At 39.9% G+C, this 24,047-nt stretch overlaps 1 protein-coding gene across 1 annotated transcript in view; it reads right to left on the bottom strand.

Moving 5' to 3' along the window:
• The window catches only part of grik3 (glutamate ionotropic receptor kainate type subunit 3), a 93,293-nt gene extending 74,425 nt beyond the window's left edge, over positions 1–18,868 (bottom strand). The window contains exon 1 of the mRNA XM_085176553.1: positions 17,810–18,868. Within this exon, the coding sequence (XP_085032679.1) occupies positions 17,810–17,924 (115 nt within the window). The 5' untranslated portion in view covers positions 17,925–18,868. The remainder of the gene's footprint in view (positions 1–17,809) is intronic.
• Between the last annotated feature and the right edge of the window lie 5,179 nt (positions 18,869–24,047).

Raw genomic sequence — 24,047 nt, 5'->3', positions numbered from 1 at the left:
TATTGTTTCAAAGCACAAAATGCAGTACATCTCTAGAACAATGAATTGTCCTATGGTGTTTCTACTTTGTTAGTGGTTAATTTTGATGATCTTTTCGTGACGGTCCTCTCCTTGTGCACGTTTGAACCTGCCTACAGTACATTTAGTAGAATAGCAAATCAATATAATGCAGTTGTGAAATAACTGGTGAATGTATGAGCAACCAGTCTAAGGAGCTTGGAGAGAAAAGCATCTGGACTTCTTTAAGTTGCTTGAAGACGTTTCACCTCTCATCCGAGAAGCTTCTTCAGTTCTATGGTCAAATGGTAGAGAGTCCCAGATTTAAACCCCGTGGGAGTATCCCCCCAAAGAGGGACAAAAGGACCCCCTGATGATCCTCTCTCAGTTGGTGTTGTAAGACACCGCCTCTGTTCAAAGATGGTCGCTCACAGATTGTCAAAGATAGTTGCTCACAGTGGACATAAATGGCGACCATCTTTGAACAGAGGCGGTGACTTACGAAACCAACTGTCTGCCATCTATAATCCAGTTTTGAGATCCCTTCCCAGACGCCTTAATGCCCACTCACACCCTGGGCCATCTGACCTTAGGAAATCACATGATAGGGTGGGGCTAGGTTTCAATATGAGCTCACCCAAAATCTTGGCTGATTGTGACCCACACTCGTTTTCACACCTTGGCTCATGTGATTAGGTAGAGGATCATCAGGGGGTCCTTTTGTCCCTCTTTGGGGGGATACTCCCACGGGGTTTAAATCTGGGACTCTCCACCATTTGACCATAGAACTGAAGAAGCTTCTCGAATGAGAGGTGAAACGTCTTCAAGCAACTTAAAGAAGTCCAGACACTTTTCTTTCCAAGCTCCTTAGACTATGATGACCTGGATGGCTGAGAACCTTCACAGACGTATAAACAACCAGTTTTGATCACTAGTATTTTACCATTACAAAAGTTAAGGAGCTACCAAGGAGCATCGAAGATGAATAATGCACTACGTCCAGAAAAAAAACATGAACAAGAAATATATATAGCATTTTTTCTGATTTTCAACACCAGTACACCTCATTGTTTACATGACAAAAGGCCATCTCTGAAGCTGAAATACAACTATCTCAAATACTAATCCTTTTAACGTATTGAGGTTCTATCAACTCAATACCTTCAACAGGGTACCCATTAAAGCTACAACTTTAATGTCATTCTTGAGGTTTTTTACATGATGTCTTGCGCACATTTCAAGAGTTCTCCACTATATTGGACATGATACAAACATGGATTGCTAGAGAAAAATATGTATTCCCAAGCTGACTGGCAGTGGTTCCTGGATGTTGCTGGTTGTTGCTGGTTGTTGCTGGTTGAAATCAGTTGACCAAATGTTTTGGTTGCTAGCGGATTGCCATGGTTGCCTATAGTTTTTCATGTTTGTGTGGCGATACTCACTAACCATTAGCATAGCTATAGTAAAACTTGAGAAAGTGCAACACAAATTGGAAGTGGAGAAGGTTTACTACCAAAGTAAAAGTTGTGGCTCAGAGCTGCAGCAACTGTCATCAACGTCCAGCAACCACTTGCCACCAGTTGGAAATATTAATTTTTACTTCAAGACCAGCGGTTGCCAGTGGTTGCAGACCAGTATCAAGGCCTGGGTGACTGGGGCCTTATTCACTAGATCCTACTTTGTCACCATGATTGTCTCACATCCACACTGGCGGACAAGTTAACGTCATGTGGTAAGTAGTCATAAGTACATAAGCAGTTAATTATGTTGGCTCTATCATTATCACAGCCTACATTTTCAACCATATCTAGATGCTCTACTTAAAAGATCTTCGCACAGAGCACTGAAAAACTGTCAGGATACAGATTTTTCCGAGAGGGAATACAGAAAATGTCTTCCCAAGCATACTCCCCGGCACCCAGCTACAGCTTGTCAACAAAATTACATACCGTACTTTGAACTGAGGTGAGTGTCTCTGTCTCCAGCTGTGACGCATAACCAGGAAACTGTGCAGCGCTTAGAGACATTACATATTGTTAAGCCAATACAGAAGAAATACACTGAGAATAGACAGTGGACTTGGGGGTAACGTTTCACCCTTTAACAATGGAAGTTCAAATCATTTTTGTGATGCTGAAAACACTAGGTATTTATAAAGCAATCTGATTACACAACAATGGTTGAAAAACATCAAGCCCAGAGATTTCTCACATTTTTAGCGACTAGTCTGATCAGAACTGTAAGATAGTCTGATGCATTTAAATATAGGTTATGGAAAAACAATCACTCTTTCCATAGCTTCCTGCAACCTTATTGACCTGCTGCCTTTTTCAGTACATATAAAACACATCAAATGAGTGATGTAAGCAGTAACAGCCACTCTTTGCTCTTTTATGAAGTATCATTCAAGAGGCATTACCTTCAGTATTTAAGAAAACATATACTTCCATAATGATACCAAGATATACAGAATTCAAGCACAACATGAGATTAAAAACACTAACATCAATTAATTTAAATGAAATCAGCCTCAATCAGTGATCAATTAGCCCTCAACGAATTAGCCCAATGGCAATGCTTTCATGTAGAGCTGCAAGATAAGATTAAATTTAAATGTTGAAATTTTATTTTGTTACTGATGTACATTGTGCTATGAAAAAAAGCATTTTTATTTGAACTTTAATGCAATGCAATTGGCTACACAGTGGCAAACACTGTAGACGAAGCCCATCTGTGCCATCAACTGAAGGACTGTCATTATTCCTTGCTTCCTTCCTGAGGACTGAGGTTATTTCCTCCTCCATCGCCCCTCTTGGTTATATTGATGGAACGGCAGTGTGGCATTAAGAGGTAAAGGCAAAAACTGGAAAAACTGTCTTTCTTCAACATCCTGTCTGTCCAGGGAAGTAGAGGGCTGCAGAGTCACACCCATTTTGCGTAGTGCAAATGGGAGAGTGGGAAAACTGGTGCACAGAGAAATGATGGGCCCACCCGCACTATCCCTCTGGCTGTAGACTAGAGATGCATAGGGGCTCTAACAGAAAGGGTTGTAAGAATGCCAGACAGAGCAGCAAGGCAGCTGTTACATTTCTCTTGGTCTCGGGTGGCCTGCACCCCGAGTATGAGTGTAAAATAACTGAGTCAGATTTAGGAGGAGACTCCATCACTGCTGGTACTAGATGAATAGACTGTCTCAACCCTCCAGTCCATTGCTTTTCTTTTAGTGAGTATGTCTTTCTTACTCTGTGTTTTTCTTGCTCATGTTACAGCGTGCACTTAAGAGTCTGCCACTGACTAACAGTAGAGTCCACATTTCCATGAACCATTAATTATGTTATCACACAGACTTCACTTGTAGATTAGTCATGGAAATGAGAGCCATGCACATTTTCTTTGGTATAAACTGTAGGATGGCATGTTCAAGTTAATTTTACCTTACTTGACAATGTAGATCTGAGAATTGCACATGTGCACATAAAATGTTGATACTGAGCAAAGAAATAATCGGCCCCATTTTTCATGTATTGATCAGCTTTGGTGGACGTCCACCACTGAGCAGTAGTAAATCATTTCCACATTGATGACCTCCAAGAGGAAAGAGATTGGCCAAAGAATCTGATATAGCAATAATGCACCATCACATCTGATATAATCCTGTTGTGTTTTTTTTATTTAGCGCATTCATTTTGACATGCAGTACGAAGCACAAACAATACTATTTAATGTGTGACCTGCAAGTAGATAGGATCTCTCCAAGCTTCAGTCACCACTGACTTTGTAAGAATGACCTGTTATAATATAAAGGTAATGTAGTCAGGAATCCTTTATTGCCACAATTTAATCCAATCAGTGTATTCTTAGCCTAAAGTTCCCACATAATGGTTTAACCTTTAAGTTACATTTTCTGAACAGGAAAAACAATAACCTCCAATATATTTCATTAGCAGTGAAGTAAGGTGACAGATGAATGGTACTTCACATGTGCTCCAACCAGAAGACACGCAACAAGCTTTCCTGACATTTCCCTGGTTACCGAAATTATAGCTCTGGCTGACAGATATGGCAGTATAAACCTCTGACCTTGACCAGTTAGTCTATATGTTTCTCTTTATTCCATCTTGTTGACAATGCAAAATGTGTAGGACGTAAGACATATGTTTGCATTCACTTTTACTGTCTACTTAAATAGATCTATAGATGCCTAAATTTAACCAGGCATGTTAATGTGCATAAAGTCAACATCCATTAGTCTCACCATGCTTAAAACACCTTGATATGTATCTGTAACCACATGAGCAGGTTCTCCTTAATATGCCCTCAGAACAATCTAGAATGAAGACCATATACAGCAATGGTGCATTTCTATAGCAAGCATTAAAATGTTTCAGATTAAAATTTTTTTTTTTTTTTTTCATCAAAATCATTAGTGAGAAACACTTAGCTTGGTCACTTGCTATGCTAAATAAATAGCACTGACAATGTAATGTAATGTTTTTTCACAAAAGGTTTCTGTCTTTATCATACAATATACCATGCCCTGAGAAGAGTTACGTTGTGAAGTGCTCTTATGTAAAAATAACTGAGCAGAGATCAAATGAAAAGGACAACAAAATGCAGAAAAAAGCAGTTAAAATGATTCCTATGCATCAGTGACGTGATCAAAATAATTGCATAGTCAGTTTGGGGGGGAAAACGTCATGCTATTACTTAATGTATCTTTATTATCTTTCCTGTGACCACTCAGAAATATGTAAACACAGACATCCATTTAAAAAGTGATATAAACCCACATATCATTTATACCATGGTTACAGAGTTCTTCAGGGACACCTGATGAAGCAGATATTCTGTCTAAGGTCTTTAGTGGATGGCAAACACCTTGACTGGTTTTTATGTTTTGACTGAACAAATCAATCATGTTAGGAGTCAGTCATCTGCTGCAGCTGTGCTTCTTATGTAAATGGTTGCACTGAGTGTCATGGTGGTTTTACTTTTCAATACAAGCCTCTTCAAGCACTGTGAAGTCTATCACCCTTATACCGAGGCCTTTTTTCATATTTCGGAGCTGCGGCACTATAAGTAAAGGATGTATTATACTCCACATCTAGTAAATGTACAGCCGCTTAAATCACCTAAATTATAATAGATGAATGAAGCAAATGTACCATCAAAGATAAAAGTTCACAGAAAGCCAGGTGATTAAGAAAAAGCAACTGCAGAGGTAAGGCACGACTCTGCAATTACTTTTGCTATAGGAAAAATGATGACAGGAAATAAACCAAGGAAAGGACACTGGCAAATGTTAGCAAGTGAATTTTTCCAAAGATTGACAGCTGCAAAAAGCCAACTGGGGAGTAAAGGAAGAGTTTCGACATGAACAAGCATGTGGTCACAGAAATAAGATATAAAGTGGCATGGTCTTAAATGCCATTGCACACATCAAAAATAGTCAGCAAGTTATTCTACAAAACACGGAAGCCATCTATCACATTTCAAGTCATACTCCATATTTGCCATTTGTGACTTGAACATGGACAATAGCTTCCAGGAGCCAAAACAACGGAGATGTCATTTCATGTATCTTGGTTGAGTGGGCTGAGTGACTGGAGGTCATGCCAGCTATCTGCTGAATCAAAACTCACTATGTGGGAACACAGCAGTCCTGCTGTGTCTGTCCCCAGAGGCTGAGCAAGGGTGCGAGGGAGCTGAAAGCATAACCAGAGTAACAGAGCTGTCTGATGCACGGGATGCAATGTTTAGCTTAAGACGAATATGTAAAGTCTAATCTTTCGGTTCAGCAACCAAAGCATGCAACAGCCCATTAATGGGCCTGGGGTTAACCATAAGTCCTCTGAACAAATGATCTTTTGAGTATTACCATGCTATTTTTTTCTGAACCATATCTTGTTTTTTAATCAAACAACATAACTTCCACTTTAAAATGATAAAAAAAAAGTCTGTAACGAGGAGGGTGAGATAGCAGTACTTGTAGCACAAAACACCCCCCTTTACACCAGTAGACTGGACTTCCTGCCTTAACTGGAACAATTTCAACATTTAATTGACATTTTACATTATTTTTTATCTCAATTAGGCACAAGTACTTAGGGTTGAGTACAGAAAGTATTTGAAGATCATGGTTTGGGTTAAAATATACCCTTTTCTAATACTATCAGAAAATATACAACACCTCCAAATGCCTTAAAACAGGTGGCCCCCAAAGTTATCTATTTGCTCCTTTGCTGCAATATTTGTACACCGATAAATGTTGTGGCAGGATCAGCTCAGAATCGATTCTCAAGTTAACACAGTTTTGATTGGCAGGATTACCAACAATTCTAGGTACGCCTGGAAGAGATGGGGGACATAACACTGTGATGCAAGGTCAACAACTTCTTACTGAATGCCAGCAAAATCAATCAAACTACTCTGCCTAAGATCATGGAGAAAGTAGTTTGTTCAGCCAAGTGGAGTGTACCATTGCATCTACACTCTTGACGCTACAGAGCCGCAACTAGTAGGATTATAAACCACAGCGACAGACTATCTGCTTCTACGCTCAAAGAAAAAGCTCTTTTCCTCAGGCCATCAGGATTGTGAACTATGCCCTGCACATGCTTCATACTAGACTTGGCCAAGGTATTACAGCTTGATTGCTGTTGCGTGGGCATAACTCTCAACTTTAAGGAATTCAAGTGTCACCTGAGGCTAATGCCAGAACATAAAAATAATTAATACAGTCTATGATTTGATGAGTTCCACACCTCGGGCAGTTCACCCACATAAGCCATATGAATCAATAACCCGGGTCAGAGTCCTTCGAGTTCTCAGTTCTGACTGCTTTAACTTTCAATCATGTCTACCAACTCAGTGATTCTAAATGCCATGATGACTCTCTTCTTTTTCAATTGCCTTACTAAAAAAGACATTACACCAGGCCCATTTGCCATCGCTGGTGTTGGCAGAAAGGGACCAGTATCTGGAGCAAGCACTCCTTCACATAAACCTCTTCTGTGGTTACAGTGTAGTGCAACCTTGCATCAGTTAGAATAACAATGCATTATTTTTACCGGCATCTGGATAGACTTTACATTTTCCATTGATTATCTTTTGTAACTGAGAGATCAGGACTCTGAGACAATGCAGTCAAAGCCCTAAAGAGCATTACAACATTGTCGTATGTTAGCAACACATATGTCCTGGCTGGATGGAATTTTTTTTTAACTTTTTCTTTTTTGACCAGCAATAAGAAATGTCAAGCTTCATATGGTGCATTCTCTTATATGATGATGAGCTTGCACCACACTGGACACTGAAGCCGAATGAGGAACAATTATGAAGCACCATGTAATCAAGGTGGTCCCTGACAAGCTGAGTAGAGTCTGATGAGCCAGTGTGTCACTCTGGATCTCCAGGGCTCCACAGCTAATCAGCCACCAAAGAGGGGCCCAAGGGGCACGATCACTCAAGCCCTCCATCACCACATTGGAAGGAAGGCAATCACCAGCTTATTTCCATGTTAGTTCCACCCCCACCCCAAACCTTCGACTCTCAAATCAAGGTGCACAGATGACCAGGGAAGTACTGGATGGAAGCAAAGGTGGCTGGAGGGTGCAATCAACTGTTAGGAAAAAAGACAAAAGAAACGAAAGAGCAAGAAACTTTTGGTTCTGCAAGAGAATTTTTTCAAGCCATTTAATATATTTAAAAAATCATGAATGGATTGGAAACACGAAGGGAGCAGATTGAATGAGGCTCAATTGCTTTCCAACCAGCAGGCTTATAAGATCCTGATGATTGGGCTTGCAAATTGAAATGCAAGTCTTGTAATACAGTGTGCTAAGGAGACAGAAGGTGTACGGGTCAAAAAGGTGAGAGAAAGGAGTTCTCATTTTACTCTGGCAAGGAATTACCACAATGAGCATATGTTAAAGTTTTTGTCTGGTGAAAAAAAGAAGTGGAGCGATGAATGCGACCTATATAAAAGCTTTCTTTTACCCACCTTAAAAAGAACAAGATTTAAGTGGTAATTTTAATCTTTTCATAAGGACGAGAAGATGAGGGAAAGAAGAAGACAAGAAAGAGGACCAGAAAAGGGGAAGACTGGGGTCCCTTTAACTATGGTATGTGTAATAAAAACAAAAAACTGGAGCCCTGTCATACAGCTAGATGGGACTCGCACTTGTAAAATTCACCACACCACATAATTGGAGGTAATAGCTCCTCCTGTCCTGTTTCAAGATTAACAGTGGCTGGAGAGGCTTCCCTTCACTAATAGCCACCACTCAAAAAATCATTGGCGCACACGCACACACACGCTCATCCTGTCGTTTCTGATTGTGCTTAGTTAGAATATTGATGAGGAGTGTGATCTGATCTATCTGAGCTCAAGCTATGTTACAGACTAGTAGATAATATAAACCTGTGGTTTGTCCTGCAGCAGGTCTCGATAGAAAATAACACACAATTTTCCATCTAATCTCAAATTTTCATACATATCGGAATATGCACATTTGACAAGAAGGAACTAGCACATTTTAAATCGATTTATTTAATTTAAATGTACCTGACCACATTTAAAAGAATTGTCACTCTGGCAGACAATACGCTCCATATGTGAGCAGTGCAGACAGAGGCTGAGCAGGATATTAACTGAACATTAAATCTCTGATGCCAGCATGAAGCCAATTATTTTTTTAATGTGGTCAATCTTCTGAAAATTATTAGCAACAATATAGCTGAAAAAACACATTGGTGTAAATGGGAGAGGCAAATGTCTGCAATCGTAGTTTGGCTGTTTAAACAAAAATGATTTATACACGTATTTGTCAGGAATTAAAAGAAAAGGAAGGCAAGAGACATAAAAGCCTCGTCATAGTTGCATGTCTTTATTGCCATCATCATTCCCACTTCCCTACGGTTTGTGATATTAGAATAGACTTTACAAGACATTTGTAACATTGACATTTCAAAACAGTGTTACAGTTTAAATTTGTAAGCTTAGATTTGTAACCCTAGACATGTTATTAAAGTAAATTGTTCTTTTTTTCTTCTCCAAGTCCCAGTTTTTACATGTAGATGCCATGGCCTAAAATTACAAGCAACATTTAATTGAGGATTGATGCCACTTTTAGCAAACGCATAGAGGCAAATGTGACATTTTACATAGTAAATAGAAATTGTAACTGTGCTTTAAAAACTGCTAATCTTATTCAGCGCTAATGTTTTTATGCCATTTCTGCCTAAAATGGCAGGCAAGAAGGACATGCATTGTTTGCTTTAGCAGTGAAAATAATCAGACTAATACACTGCAGATGCCTCATTAAATTTGCATATGATTATTGCAGCATTACTTCAATTGATCCTTTTCATCAAACCAGATAATGCTTCCTGATTGCAGATTATTTTGGAGCAGGCAAATTCCATGGTATTATATTCAGTCTTGGTGAAAAGCAATTAGGAACATAGCTGGCAGTTTGTCTGATTTTATTCAGAAATTAGAAATCTTTCACTGAACTAATTCTGTTTTATTTCTCTATACGAGTCAAAACATAACTCTGACATTGAGGATTCGGATGGGATATTAAGCAGCATTTTCTTAAACACCGTAACCACTAAGCAGGAAAGTTTAAGGGGGCAAAAGCAGATGGAATTTCTTAAAGCAAAAAGTGGAATGTCCTGTAGTTAGAAGATGCTGCAACATCAACATCAAAAAACATCAACAAACTTCTTAACCTGATATAAATAACACTGACTGCAGATGCAATGACAGTGCAACAGCAACACTCAGGACTGAACACTGAAGAGAGGAAAACAATATTTGAGGCTAAAAACAGAAGCACTTGAAACTGAAAAACATGATTTAGGAACAATCAGAAGCCTAATTCTTCAGTAACTCTCTGTGATAGAGAATTGATTTGAACAAAAAACCTGCTGCTTAATCACAAGCTATAATCTACACTAATCAATCTACATCGCCAACTAAGTGGTTACTATGACAGCCATCTTTACTTCTCAAACCTCATCTAAAATGGTAAAAAAATAAATGAAAAAAACCCTCAGGGACAGATAGTTGCTAGGGGTTTTTTTGGCTTTACATTAAAAGCTGCAATTCATACAAGCATCACTAATAGCTTTCCTAAAACGTCCTGCCAGCCTCAAAACACCCACCGTCTCTCATTCTCTTTCCTGTCAATGATAATCTCTGTCTCGTTCCATATATCTGAGGTTGGTCACATGCAGACAAGCTGTCTTCAGATGAGTCACAGGGGAACATTTTTGCGGTTAACCACACTGTTCTCCGGGGGCGACCTGGACAGTAGATCGGCAGCCGGTAAAACACTTGCTGAGACGGAGGACAGACTATCCCAGATTGTCTCGCCTGCACACAGTGCGAGTGCTGTGTGGAATCTTCTGGGTATTGGCTGTGTTAACTAAATCGACATTGGCTTCCAACCTCCTGGCTATCCATCAGTGGAGGGAAGAGTAGAGGGGCTAGCGAGGTAACCCCTGAGTCTTATGCAGTTGTAGTGGTAGTCCTCGCATTTGTTATTGCTGGGATGAAAAGGAAGGGGGTGAAAACAGATGTGTGAGGCAGAGTGTGAAGGAAAGGATTTCTGCCCCCTCCCCCGAAGATATTTTTGGTGATAGCCATTCATTTGTAGTGTTTTTGGCCTGAAGAGGTTTGTCTTATCTGTTCCTTCACTTTCTCTCTGGGGGGAAATAGAGGGTGAGTCTTCTCTAGCCTGCTCTCTCACAGTTGATTAGTAACTCCTGCTCTACCCCTACGCTCCAGGGACTCTATGCCAGCTCCCCTTATACATCCCCTTGTCATGCACACACTCACACTTCCTCTTTTTCTCTCACTCTCTCACCCTCCTAAACATGTGCTCGCGCACTCACGTCTCCCTACAGTCATGGAACAGCAATTTGAGGGAATCACACAACCAAGACCTGACATTTGCAGTGCACCTATAACAATGAGAGCTTGATTAAAAGGGCAGAATGAAACAGTGTCACCCTCCATTCATTGTCCTAAGCCCAAGTCAAATAGGATTTAAACCTGTGCAATGTGGCTGATACCTCCACTGTCAAATTCTGATTGCTTTAAAGCGGCGGGAAGAAAAGGTCTTGTTATTGCAATACGTGTGCATAACTGTATGTAACTGAGGTGTCAGAGGTGACCAGGTTTTACACAGAGCGTCTGGGAACAGATAAGGATGACGCTCTTGGAGGAAGGGAAAGCAAAGCTAATACAGCACTGGTGAAAGCCTTGGTGTTAAAAAGGCACAAGAATAAAGCTGCGTTTTATCTGGCTTGGGGCAGCACACAAAAGAAGCCAGCATTGCAATGTGGTGAGTTTTAAAATTGGGATCAAAAGGTTCAAGCTAATTAACCAGCTAAATAAGAGTCCCCTAGCTTCATCTATGTAGCCACCCTCGTTCTTTTTCCCTTTCCTCCGCCTCCTGCAGTATTTTGTGTGCCTATGGCATGTGCGTGGCTTGCAAACATATACAGTCCGTCTGGAACAGTGAAGACAAATTGCTCCCCGTGCTGAAATATATAAAAAAAATAATCACCGAATTACCTCCAACAAGATCATTCTAATTAACTATGTTTTATTACCAGCATGACCCTGAAAGTGAAATGCCCTGTGATCAAGCTCTCTTCTCAAACAGTTTTGATGTTGTTATTTGACTTTTTCCAGCAGAGCCCCGAGGAGGGCTGAGATTGAAGAGTCAAATGGAAAGGACAAGGGCACATAATAAAGACAAATGGCTAGAGCATGAAATTTAATTCATTGCCTTGGTACAGAAACATTCACAAGGAAATAGCCAACATTGACATGCCATGAATTTCAAAACACTGTCAAGTCCAAAAAGCACACATCGTGCTACAGTGACATTGAGTCCCCGAGGAGCGCACAGGCGAAATCAGGCAAATTGAAGAAAAAAAAAATCAGTCAAGTTATTCTCTTTGATTGACACCTCGACACCGAGTTCAGTGATGAGTTTTTAAAAAGGTTTATCACCCAAATTAACAGGGGTGGGGGTGGGGGGGAGGGCAGGGCAGCCCCTGAAGGTGAGTGCTTTGAGTGCTTCAAAGTACCAGTTCAAGATCCCTACGTTAGCTGATGAGAGCAGCAGAAACCTAACTTGTAATGATGCTCTTGTATCACTACGCCTCAGTCTAACCCCTGTGCTACGTAGGTGCAGTGTTGCGGGAAATGATCAGCTCGAGTGTGTAGTAAGAAGTACCATTAAATCCATGTAGCCGCGGCCAATGTGAAGTGCATGCCTACAGGGTTAATTAAGTTGCTGCTTTCAGCAATAAAGTGGTTAGATAGGTGTAAGTTTCAGCGTATCAGTTACGCAACGCACCTGCCAGCACAACTGCCAAGCTGGTATGGATAGTAGAGTTTAGCAGTAAGCTAGGTAAGACACTGACATCAGAGGTTCCCGACTATTCTTAGGTGCTAAATATCAAGAAAAGCTACTATTCAACTACAACAAACCTGAGAAGCTGTGTAAAATTTATAAGAGATGTCATTTATTCCCTAATGGGAAATTATTCTGGGAAGTAGCCTGATATTATACACTAACAGGAATATTTATATGGTCTTCAAATAATCTTTGTAATTCAGTGTAAGAATACAAGGTCACCATTTGCTTGTTATACCCTTAAACTGTAGGCGAGCGGCACATCTTTTTCTTCCTTTTGCTTTTTTTCTTCAAGTATAATTTACATTTTACAGTACATAATTCTAATATTTTAATCCAGAAATAATCTTTTTTTTTATTTGTTAGCTTTTTGGTAATTCGGGTGCACTGACCCCTATGTTTTATCCATAAAAGATTACAAATGACAACCAGTGATTTTTAACATCAAACTGCAAGTTAACATCAAACACACGTATAACATTTAAGTGTTTGCGACACATTTTGAATAAAAATGAGGAAATTTAAAGCCATAAGGAACTCGCCGGCTTATTTATTTCAATAGGCAGAAGCATATGCTTGCAGCAGACTTTTCACTGTGGAGCACCCACTTTGTAGTATGATATGAAAACACCATCTGGTGTGTGAGCAGCAGCTAGGCTAAGCTAGCTGGGGCTAGATAGGGCCCTGCTGTGTCACAGGATTATCTTACTGTTTGGTAGATCCACTCTATTAGCCCCTAGTGGCTTGGATTATTGGATGATCATTACTGTGTGTGACTGAACATAGGGCTAAGTACCTGCACTTCCTTTGCAGTTCACTCTTGTTAATGTGATCAGAATACACACTGTGAACACATTTCGTAGCATTATGCATTCGTTGCACCTTGTCTTTGACATAAAATCACACACGCACACCATTTACCAAATATTCTCTGACTTGAACTCGTGCTGTATGTTTAATACATGATTACTGCCGTCAATGACTTCTCTAAAAACGTGCTCTGCATGTCAGAAGAGAGAGATTATGGCACGCTTGGAGCACATGTTTGTTTGTGGAAGCATGTTTCCTTCTAAAGCGGTGAAACAGGATCACAGACGCGAAGAGAAGGCAGCACGTTCAGAAACGGGTACTCTGCTCAACAAAACGAACATCTGCCGTTTCTCATCAGCGAGATTGAAGCTAATGATGAGCCACGAGTGTGCTGACAGAGAGAATGGAATTGAATTGTGTACAAGAGCCCCAGTGAGACCAGACATATGTTTTAGAAAATGTTGTGGATAGAATATGGGTTTATATGGTGTGTGTCCGTGCGTTCGCGCACATGTGTGTAAGCTAAGATACAGATGCCCGAGAGTGGGAGACACTGAAAATAGGCCTCTGCTATTTCTTTTGCAGTCCGTTTATCCATCCATGTTTATACAAGCAGATGAAGGGGTGTGTGTTACCGCAGGTAAAACAACCGTTGTATTCCTCCCATTTCAATCTCTGCTTTCACTAACAGATAATGGAATTACACATCAAAGAAGCTACTCTCTGTATCCAATTCTTCTGTGACCTCTACAAGCCTTTGTTCATATTCACCACAACAACTCCCAGCCCCAAGTCTCCGCCAGCAGGCTACTTATTCCCTGCTTCCTCTCCCCCTCTCTGCGTCTAGGGAGGGATTAAATTTAGATGAAAATGAAATATTCATTCCTACTCAGCAACTGATGGCCATCTTAATTTGATACATATTTTGATGCAATATCTCCTTATTGTTCTTTTTCATTACCAAACACTTTTTAATTCACTCCGACGCTCCTTTGGGTAATTCTCGATACAAGACCTTCTTTTGGATTTGACTTTGTTAAAAGTAGAATCGCAAAGTGCCATTACAGTTTTCTGCGGTCTCTTGAAATATGTCTGAGTCATTTCAGATGAGACATTTACACAGACCCCAAGCGAAAAGGATCTCAGGGAGCGTGCGAGAGGAGACTGCACACTCTATAGCTCGCTAGAAGAGTTAATCACATGAAAACTTCTCAGTCTCTCTCTGCTGCCGGTGCAGGGATAACGACAAGAAATTGAAGTGGCTCTGTGTTTGGAGAATTCAACCAAAAGTGGTGACCACAAACCCGATTTATCCCACTCAAGTTTCGGAGTGGTCACATTGCATACAGCTTCAAGTGCTGCGGAGCTTTAATGTCAGGGCTGTTTCCCAGACAATAATTAAATTTGGAGTCTTGCCTGCCCAAAGCATTTTAGGAAACCTAAGTGAAAAATGCATGTGACCAGGTGTTGTGGAGCCGAGGAAATGAAATCAACACAAAATCATGAAAGAGATTGATTAACTGACACTGATTAAGTGCTTTAAGTATTAGGTAGATAAAGTAATTGATTATTCAATAAATTCCTGTCAGGCAGTGAATAACCTCAGTGAGAGAAAAAAAGAGACAACAAATGATAAATTAGTTTCATCAATCCGCAGATGAAAGAGACAACGTATATTAATCTGTCATTACTGTATGCTTCACTGGTAGATATATTATAATTCAAGAACGCTATGAATATATTTTCATCTGAATACATTTTCAAATCTGGCGATCCCTGTCTTGGGAAGAAAGCAGTGTGTGTAGAGCATTAGCAAATTGCAGACAGAATGCCGCGCACTCGGGCTACAGAATAACGCATAAAAAGCTGCTACCATATCCAATAAAACCATTTGTGTACCGTCTTTTTCCATGTTGGCAAACATACAAATTATCTAAGGACGCAGACTATCTTTGGAGAGAGGCGGAAAAAAAATACTGCACTCGCATCCTTGAGCACTTTTGTCTTTATTATAAAAACATTGCATCATCAACTGAAATGGTCCCTAGATGAGATGAGAGATTGCAAAACACGTCAGAAAGAGAAAAAGAATTATGAAAAGCAAGCAGAGGGAGACTAAAGAGGAGCACAGCATGTAAGAGGACAAATACAGGAGGAGTAGTCTTTTATTCCCTCCAACAAATAGAAGCTGCTGAATGAGACGGAGCGACCATCTGGCCTCAACTTAGAGCAATGCACTGTAAAAGCACTAAAATCAATGGCAACAACTCTACCTTGGATGCCCACCATTACCCAGATGGTGTACTTGGAGAACTGCAGGCCACCTAACCAAGAGCAGACACAGCACAGACAGAGAGTATCATGCTCAAATACCACCGCCCACCTCGATGAATTTCACTGGTTCGCTTATGTTGGTAACCAGTGTTGAGGAGCAACATTAGCTACCCTGCACTGACTATAAGAGAGCCCTCTGTTGGTTTTAGTGGAGTGGCTGTGACACAGAGTGCGTGCACAGACTTCCAAACCAAGTATCAAATTGCAAAAAAACAGAGAGGAAAAAACAGGGAAAACAGGGCTGCTGCACATCAGCTCTAAAAAAGCGCTCATTCCTAAATAAATTGTTCTATACAATACCCAACATTCTGTCCCCGAGAACAATGCGGTATGTTTACAATAATACACGCAGGCTGCATACACTCCAGCTGCTATGATAAATAAAATTACACAATGTAAATATGGTGAGATATTATATATATGATTAATATTTGTCTGTAAGGTAAACAAACTACATGAATACACACATAGCTATCATGCATACAAATTCAGTTTTAAAAGATCCTATAGAGAGATGAGCCTTTCGATTTTTTTCTTCCCCTATTTTTGGCATTCGGGTAAATTCTCAATTTCCTGTATGTCTCTACTCTTATGAAACATAAAAAAAAAACATGCAACTAAACTGATCCTGCACTGGAAGCTATGATAGATTCTATAAAAAGCAATAGTAGGACTGTAGCACATTTCAGGGTAAATTTGTCAGCACTTTGACATTTTTAAAAATAAAAGGCTGTCAAGTCTATTTCGGGTCTTCAATTGAGCTGCTGCCAAGATAAAAATAAAGAAATAGATAAAGAAATAAGAGGGAAAAATGCCCTTTAACCAAAAAAAATTTCAAGTTAGAGCATAAGAAAGAGAGCCTGAGGATTTATGCAGTTTCTAATACATCACCAAAGTCCATAAAGTGTGATGTCAGAAGTCATGGCTCCTCACAACACTGTAGTCAATCACAGGTACACAGGCCTGCCCGATATCTCCATATTATGTTCAGCAGTAAACATTATTCCACACATCTTGAGTGTATGCATCGTGTTTCTTTGGCTTTAATTCAAAAAGCACATTAAATATGCAGAAGGTCAACAGCGTTCACTCAAGGTTATTGTGCAATAAACTGCTGCTATACATCTTCATAACTTTATTTTAAATTTAGCTTTTCAGGGACCACCCACAGTGCTCGCCAGGAATTATGAATTACAAAATCACTGTGGGATGTTGATGATTTGTAGATATGTCATAGAAAGAGACAACTGGTCTATTAAGGCAATTCACCCGCTGTTACTGTGTAACACATGGGCTATCCCTGTTTGTAACATTATTCCACTTTCGCCCATCATTTACAGCTGGGAGATGCTCTCACTCCCTGTACTCAGGCTGTTGTAATGGTATGTTAATGTGGACCAGTGCCATTTTGAGTAATTGTCCTGCACGGCACTCTGCCAAATGTCAAAAACGATTTGCCTTGTGACAAAAAAAACGTATTGATCTTCATTCTGTTTCTGTCTCTTGGCCGCGCAAAACGTTTCAGCGCATTGCCAGCTCCGGATGACAATTCGCACATTGTTCCACTGTGAGTGACGAGAAAAAGACAAAGCCACCACACACCTGGCTTCATTTTTTTAGGGTCTGTCACGGTGTAGATAAATGAAGTAACCACGATTTATCTGAAAATGCTACTGTTTATATATCGTAAGCGTGTTACTCTGTGATTTGACTCATATTGTGGGAACATCCTTGTCCCCTTAATATATTATATAAGACGATATTAAACTTTTGGATGGAGCTTGTTTTTTTTTTTATTTATAACTGTGTTCTTTAATCTGACAGACTGTCTTTAAAAACTTACTTCCAGAAGGCATGGCAATGAGCCTTATTTAGCTGGTGACTCAACATGCTGGCTGTAGCAAATGTAACAGACAAAGCAGGGTGCATAGAGGTCACACTAACCCACAATATTTCATTGCATGGTTTCCGAGTGTTTCTCGATATTACTGGCAGCGTGCGCTTTAATGCACTTCTCTCTTGTTGCTTACCATTTGCACGTCGTTTAAGTAAATCGAATATTTACATCCGACCCGGCTGTAGAGAGCGGTAAACGAAAGCGACTGTTTATTTACTACAAAAACTATTTGCTGTCGCGGAGAAAGCGGAACGCTGAAATGCACTGAATAGGCAACTTTCAGGGTTACAGTACAAACGTGTGTGTGCAAATGTAACCGTGGACAACTTACCTATTCGAATAACATGAGGCATCCCGTAAGAGTACTGAATCCAAAAGAGACATGCAATCAGCGATGTCCAGTAATCCCTAATCGCACTCCGGGGGAACAGCCAAGTATTTCGCATGGTTGTAAAGTCGCGGGATCCACTTTTTTAAAATTCCAAAGACGAGTCAAAATTGCTCATCAAAACTGAATTCGACGGAGCATATATGGATTTTGGAGTCTGCGACAAATCAGCGCTCATTGTACTTGGTGCAACATTCTCCCGGGGTTTCTTTTTTTTTCTGTTTCTCACAAGTCTAAAAGCGACCCGATCAGGATGAAGCAGCCAGTCCCTCACAGGCAGATCAGCGAAACACCTGCGAACGCAGGCTGCAACAATTAGCCTGCAGGAGTCTCTTTATCCCCTCCTACCGACGATGCTATCTGTCTGCTGGCAAGTACCACGGCAACAGCCGAGCCGGACTCCTACACTTCTGTTGAAGAGGAGAACTGCGCCTGCGGAACTTTGGGTCGTCTCGGACGATTCTGCCGTCCGAAAGCCAAACAGAGAAAAAGCGCAGAGGATTTTCAATACACTTAAGTGGCACGAAATAAAATGCTTGTTGGAGTTTAGTCACTCCAGTCTTTCATTCCATTAACGCCAACAGTTCAGAACACAGTGGAGGAAAGCAGCTCCGTGACGCTCCGCTCCAGTTGCGCACGGTGATTGCACAGGGCTGGTTATCGAAGAACGTCCAATCTGCTCAAAGGGACCCCCGTTAAACAGTGTTGATTTTACAAATCTTCCAGTTTGTGCTGGATGGAAAGGTAGTGCTGAAAGCTGTGCATCAGCGTGCGTCTGACGAGCCTCCTTCCACGGTGCCACTAGAGGCACGCGTCGTTACGCATAGTTGTCAACTATGTCCAAGAAGTGTTTTATGGAGGTGAGAGGGATCCGAATGATCACTTGATTCACTGCTTGTTCCAAATGCTGTGTACACGTACATTATGGTATTCTTAATATCTTCTCATTTTTATTATACAGTATTTTTGGGTTTGTCTTATTGTGATCTGTTGTTGTTAGAGCTTCTTGTCTTTTTTTCAGACAGATAGAAATTGGATAGAAATTGCAATATACTTCTTTGCCCCAAGAAAAAGAAAAAAAAACATTCAGCTGCCTAGAGCACTGTGAATAGGATAAATTATTAGCATGAAAGAAATAAGTGCCAAGTGAGGATTGGGCCACTCAGAAAGCAGGTTTCTTTTTTTTTTTTTTTATCGCTGTTATTGGAGACGTTCTGTCAGTGTCCGGGAGTGCATTAATCCCCCAACTGTTTGACGCCTGCCTGCCATTAAAAGAAGAAGAAAAAAATCAGACCCGTCAACCATAAACTGCAGGTCACATGCATATACATAAGCAGAGTGCTTATTATGTCTCATTCTCCACAGCCTGGACAGCCTGGATGTATGGAATTTGCTGCTTAAATTACACATTTTACTTTTTGAGTTATGCCTTACTGAAACAGGCAACTTAACCTTATAAGTTAAATTTTATAAGATTAAAGCTAAAGCTCTCCAGGATTAAAATAAAACTGTTTAAAGTAAACATGCTTTTAGTTGATTAATCATATATAAATATATGTTTTACTTTAAAATGAATAGCTACATGGCTAGATGTGTCGTTTCCTAGAAACGTTTACTAGGATCTGACATCAAGGGAATCAAATTATATTTTTAAGCTTGATTTCTGACAAGTCAATACTGGAAAAAAATATGAATTGATATTTTGTTTTAACATTAATGATTTGCAACTATTAAGCATGTTTTTAAAAATGCACCGTTACTCTTATGCTTAATGAAAGCTGTTGATGAGATAGTGCTGTGGCTCATTGGTTTTATTTTTCTGCTTGGAATGGGGGAGAGGAATAAACTGTGCATTACGGGGCATGCAAGCAAGAACAAGCCAAACTGACTGCCACTGCATATTCATGTCTCACAGAGCAGATTTATCGCCTCTTGGCACAATGTAAGGACTATCAACGTGAGTTATGTGGCCCGGCTCTCGCATTATCGAGATTCATTGACTTGCTGCTCTTTCAAATACAAAATGTACACAGCTCTAGCAAACAAGACATTCTGGGTCTGTGGGTGCCCTCTATAGAGAGATGGCGGTCTGTGCTCTCAATCACTTCGGCTGATTCAGGCCCGAGAGCAGGGGAGATCCCCATTGTGACAAATAGTCAATTTAAAATATAAAATGTATATTTCAGTCAGTTTTCCACACTGTCAGAAGTTGTGGCAACCAGATATCAGTCGTGTCTGTTTCTTACTGCAGCTGGCAGTAAATCTTCATACCACCATCAGTTTTGTCTCCCTGTCATTGTAAGAAGTGCCATAGGTTACAATATTCCTCCCATATTAAAAGTACTAGGAATACACTTTATTAACACAAAGGGAGTAAACAGAAATTCTCCAAATTTGTCATACACAGCCATGTTTTTCATTTTATATTGAACTTTTTTTTTAATCCAGGGTGGAGGAAGAGGCAAATCTGCTCCTTACGTAAAAGTGTTGATGTAAAAATACACCATAACAAGTCAAAAATTCAAAATCCTACATAAGTAAATTAAAGTACACAAGCATTCAAATAAAAATATACTTCAAGTATTCAGTTTTAGAGTAGAACAGAATCACATGTAAAAAACTGTAGACTTGTTGAAAGCTTAACCTCGGGGTGGACTAGCAACTCTTTTTTTTCTCAGATACATAAAACTGGTGAAAGTACCACACTCGCATAGATAACCTTGATGAAATTAAATTTATAAAGGCAAAATATTTTCATCTACATTTAAAATCCACTTAAACACATATGAAAACAGATCCGGCAATTTTTAACTTTTATGTCAGTCATCACAGCAGGAGAGCATTCATCAAAATACAGTTCAAAAAGCAGTTGCACACACTTGGAAACATTTGTATGTTTGAACAGACTTCATGCTGAAATTTTTAAAAAGTGGCATTTTGTTAAGGAGTGAAATGTATAGTAACAACCACCATTGAAATAACTTCACTCTCAGAGTAAATTAATAGTAGTTTAAGTTGATGCTTTTTAAGCAAGTCGTACATATATGGCAACACAGTGGGTCATTTTTATTTTCTTTAAGAAATGATTGCTGTTGCATTTACAACCTGCCAACGATCAATTTCTCGTCTGGCAAGTTGGTATAACTAATGGCTCAAGCATCAAGTCTCTATTGTAAAGCTGGAGACATTGTCAGGAGGTGCACTTATGTTACTGGATTGATCAGCACACATTTTGTTTATTTTTGTGAAGATTTTCAGAGAGAAGAAAGGACGGTCAATTTACACGCCTCTGTTATTGGCTAAAAAAGATGTGCAATCCAAGATGTGAGATTGCTCATAATTATTTGGAGAAATTGCAGCTGCTTTGATTGAGCCTTAACAATGAGTCATGTGTAGCTTTTTCACGATTGATTTTGCTTTTCTCCTTAGAAAAAAAAAAACCCTATAAAGAACTCTGCCACCAGACTGAACATAATGCTGAAGATCGAACATCTCCCCTCAGCAATGGTCAATTGGAACTCATCGCTAAGTTTAATGTGGTTATAAATTAGCTGCCTTTTGAAGTCTTTTTGATGGGATTTGCTTTTTTTGAAGGAGAAGCTTTGGCTTTGTTGAAAGAAAAGATAATTGTTTCACCAAAAGTCCACAAAGTCAACTTTTCAAACTATGTGGGAGTGGTATTGATCTCGTGAAGAAAAGATAGTGACAAATCAAAAATGGTTTTGAAGACACAGAAGCATGTTTGGGAATGAATATTCCGTACTTGGGCTTTCAGTGGAAGTGGAATAAAGTACACCTGTGAGGGCAATTTCACATTTTTGTATTATGAAGTGTCTACATAGACTCTAAAATAAATAAAAAAATAAACCTTTTTAATGAAAACCAGAGCTCAGAAAAGATTCATGAAATAGGGTGGAATGTCAACTGACTGTTGATTGCACATACTGCTCCCGTGGTTTGTGGCAAGCCCATCATATCAGGTCAACAATGCCCGTGCAGCTTTTGTGGGCAGACAGACAACTGTATGTCCGTTTCCCCTGTTCAACCATACTAGAACAATAGAGCTGCTTTGCTGACAGATTTAACTCTTGTTAGGGTCTCACACTCTTATAATTCAAGGTGAGGTGCCATGTGAAGACAAGGTTATGAGGAATTGGCCCAATTCGTGCATTGATTGCAACATTTACTGGGGCTTTAGAGTACTCTGGCTTCGAGTTACGGACTGCTCAAGACGTATGTGCTGCTGCTGACGTATGTGGTGGTGGCGTGTTGGGGAGAAGGGAGACAATCACAACCCTGATCAGTCATCCAGACAGTCTGTGAGATGGGAAATGACTGCTAGCGGGGTTCAGCCACTGGTTATAGATGAGAAAGGCACAGGGTAATAATAGATTCCTGACCAACCTGATTTATCAATTGAATTATTAGTGTTATCATCCTTACTGTCCCCATCATCTATCTTCAATAAATACTGAATGCCAGCTTACGATGGTGAAGCAGTATGAATGTGTAAAAGAAAAAAGAAAAACAAATACCACAGTTTCATGACCTTTAAATCGACACCTCTACATTTGAAGCTTAGGCTCAGTAAAAGCATGATGAATGTTGTGGCTACAAAGATGACTAGAATTTTCTGCTGCACAGTTACATACATTGACGCTTTTAATCTACAAAATGGGACAAGAACTCCTCCTCCCAACTCCTCATGGGGAGGGCAAAAAAACATTACTTGATATAAATTCAAGGTTGCATAAGTCAGATTTATGCATCTATGGAAAGCCTCCAGTCCTCTTGCTCAAAGCCTTATTCTGACCCACTTGGGGGAACACATATATTTCACCACGAATCTCAAGCTTGCACATAGAGCAAAGATCAGCTTGTCTGCCAAACTGTCCCATTCTGCATGTTGATACAAGCTTGTTGTGACGAAAGCTGAGTCTCTTGCTACAAAGCCAAACAGTTTTCAGTGGAAGAGTCTGCACTGTCCATGACCAAGGGTTGTGCATGAAGTGAGGAAAATAGCCAGGAGCGTAGTATTTTTTTCTTTTCTTCCAACATTCATAGCCATGAATTCGTCCACCAGGGCCAGACTACCAGCACAGTTCTACTGTAACCTCCTGGGTTTTGTGGCCAACCTAACACAATCTTTTCTCACCACATGCCTTAATTTCAATTTTTTTTCTTCTGAATACTTCTTTCCCTTTTCCCCAAACAAAATTTAAGGTGCAGATGCAGTTTTGACTGGAGGAGGAGACGCAGCATGCATACAGATGAAGCAAGAGCCTGGGATGGTGGCCAAATTTAACTTTTTGCTCAGTGTGAGCAGAGTCACTCTATTTTTAGGGTTGCAGAATGGCATTATTCATCCAGCTGGACATTTGTGTAAAGTATGTCTTAATTACTCTATGAATTCTTAAGTTATTGCCCAAAATGTGTTGTGTGAGGTTGACCTTGACCTTTGACGACGATATTAGTTCACATTTGAATTCAAGCAAATGTTTGTGTTAAGTGTGAAGAAATTCTCTTAAGGTATTCACAAGACATGATATTGACGAGGATGGGACAAAAATATAAAAAAGACCACACCGCTTAAAGCCTGTGGGCATAGTTGTCGCCAGGATAGAGCCTAAAAACTGGTCTACAAACAATAACAAAACCCAGAGTGATTTAGTTTTCACGTGAATGGTCCTTGATATTCAAGGAGACCTTTAAGGTCAAGATAGCAAACTGGAGAGTTACAATCACACTTGACAACTTCTCTTAGAAAACCTATAGAGTGCAATCAAGGAGAGATTAATTTTCTCGTAAAACTCTCTGTGATTACACTTGACCCTGTGTACACTGTATGCATCACCAATTCTGGGCCTACACTCCGGCTGTCATCAGAATGCTGTCAGCATCAGGGTGTTGCATTTTCTTATGCTGAGTTTGTTTTATTTGTATGGTCAGTGCCATGCTGTGGATGTAATGGTTTTTGAGTTTTTAGTGTTTCATCTGACACCGTGTAGCTGGTAAACACAGTATATTCTTAGAAGCTATGGGGTAAACATTTACATTTGTGCAGATTTATACAAATCAATTTTGAAAAATGTAGGGTTGCTGTGTAAAATGAAATATATATGTAAATAAAAACATAATACAATGTTAAGTCGTATATCACAAGAAAACAATTTTTCAGAAG

The sequence above is a fragment of the Neolamprologus multifasciatus genome, chromosome 11 (genome assembly GCF_963576455.1).
Source record: "Neolamprologus multifasciatus chromosome 11, fNeoMul1.2, whole genome shotgun sequence".
NCBI lineage: Eukaryota > Metazoa > Chordata > Actinopteri > Cichliformes > Cichlidae > Neolamprologus > Neolamprologus multifasciatus.
This window is presented reverse-complemented; position numbering and strand designations above follow the sequence as displayed.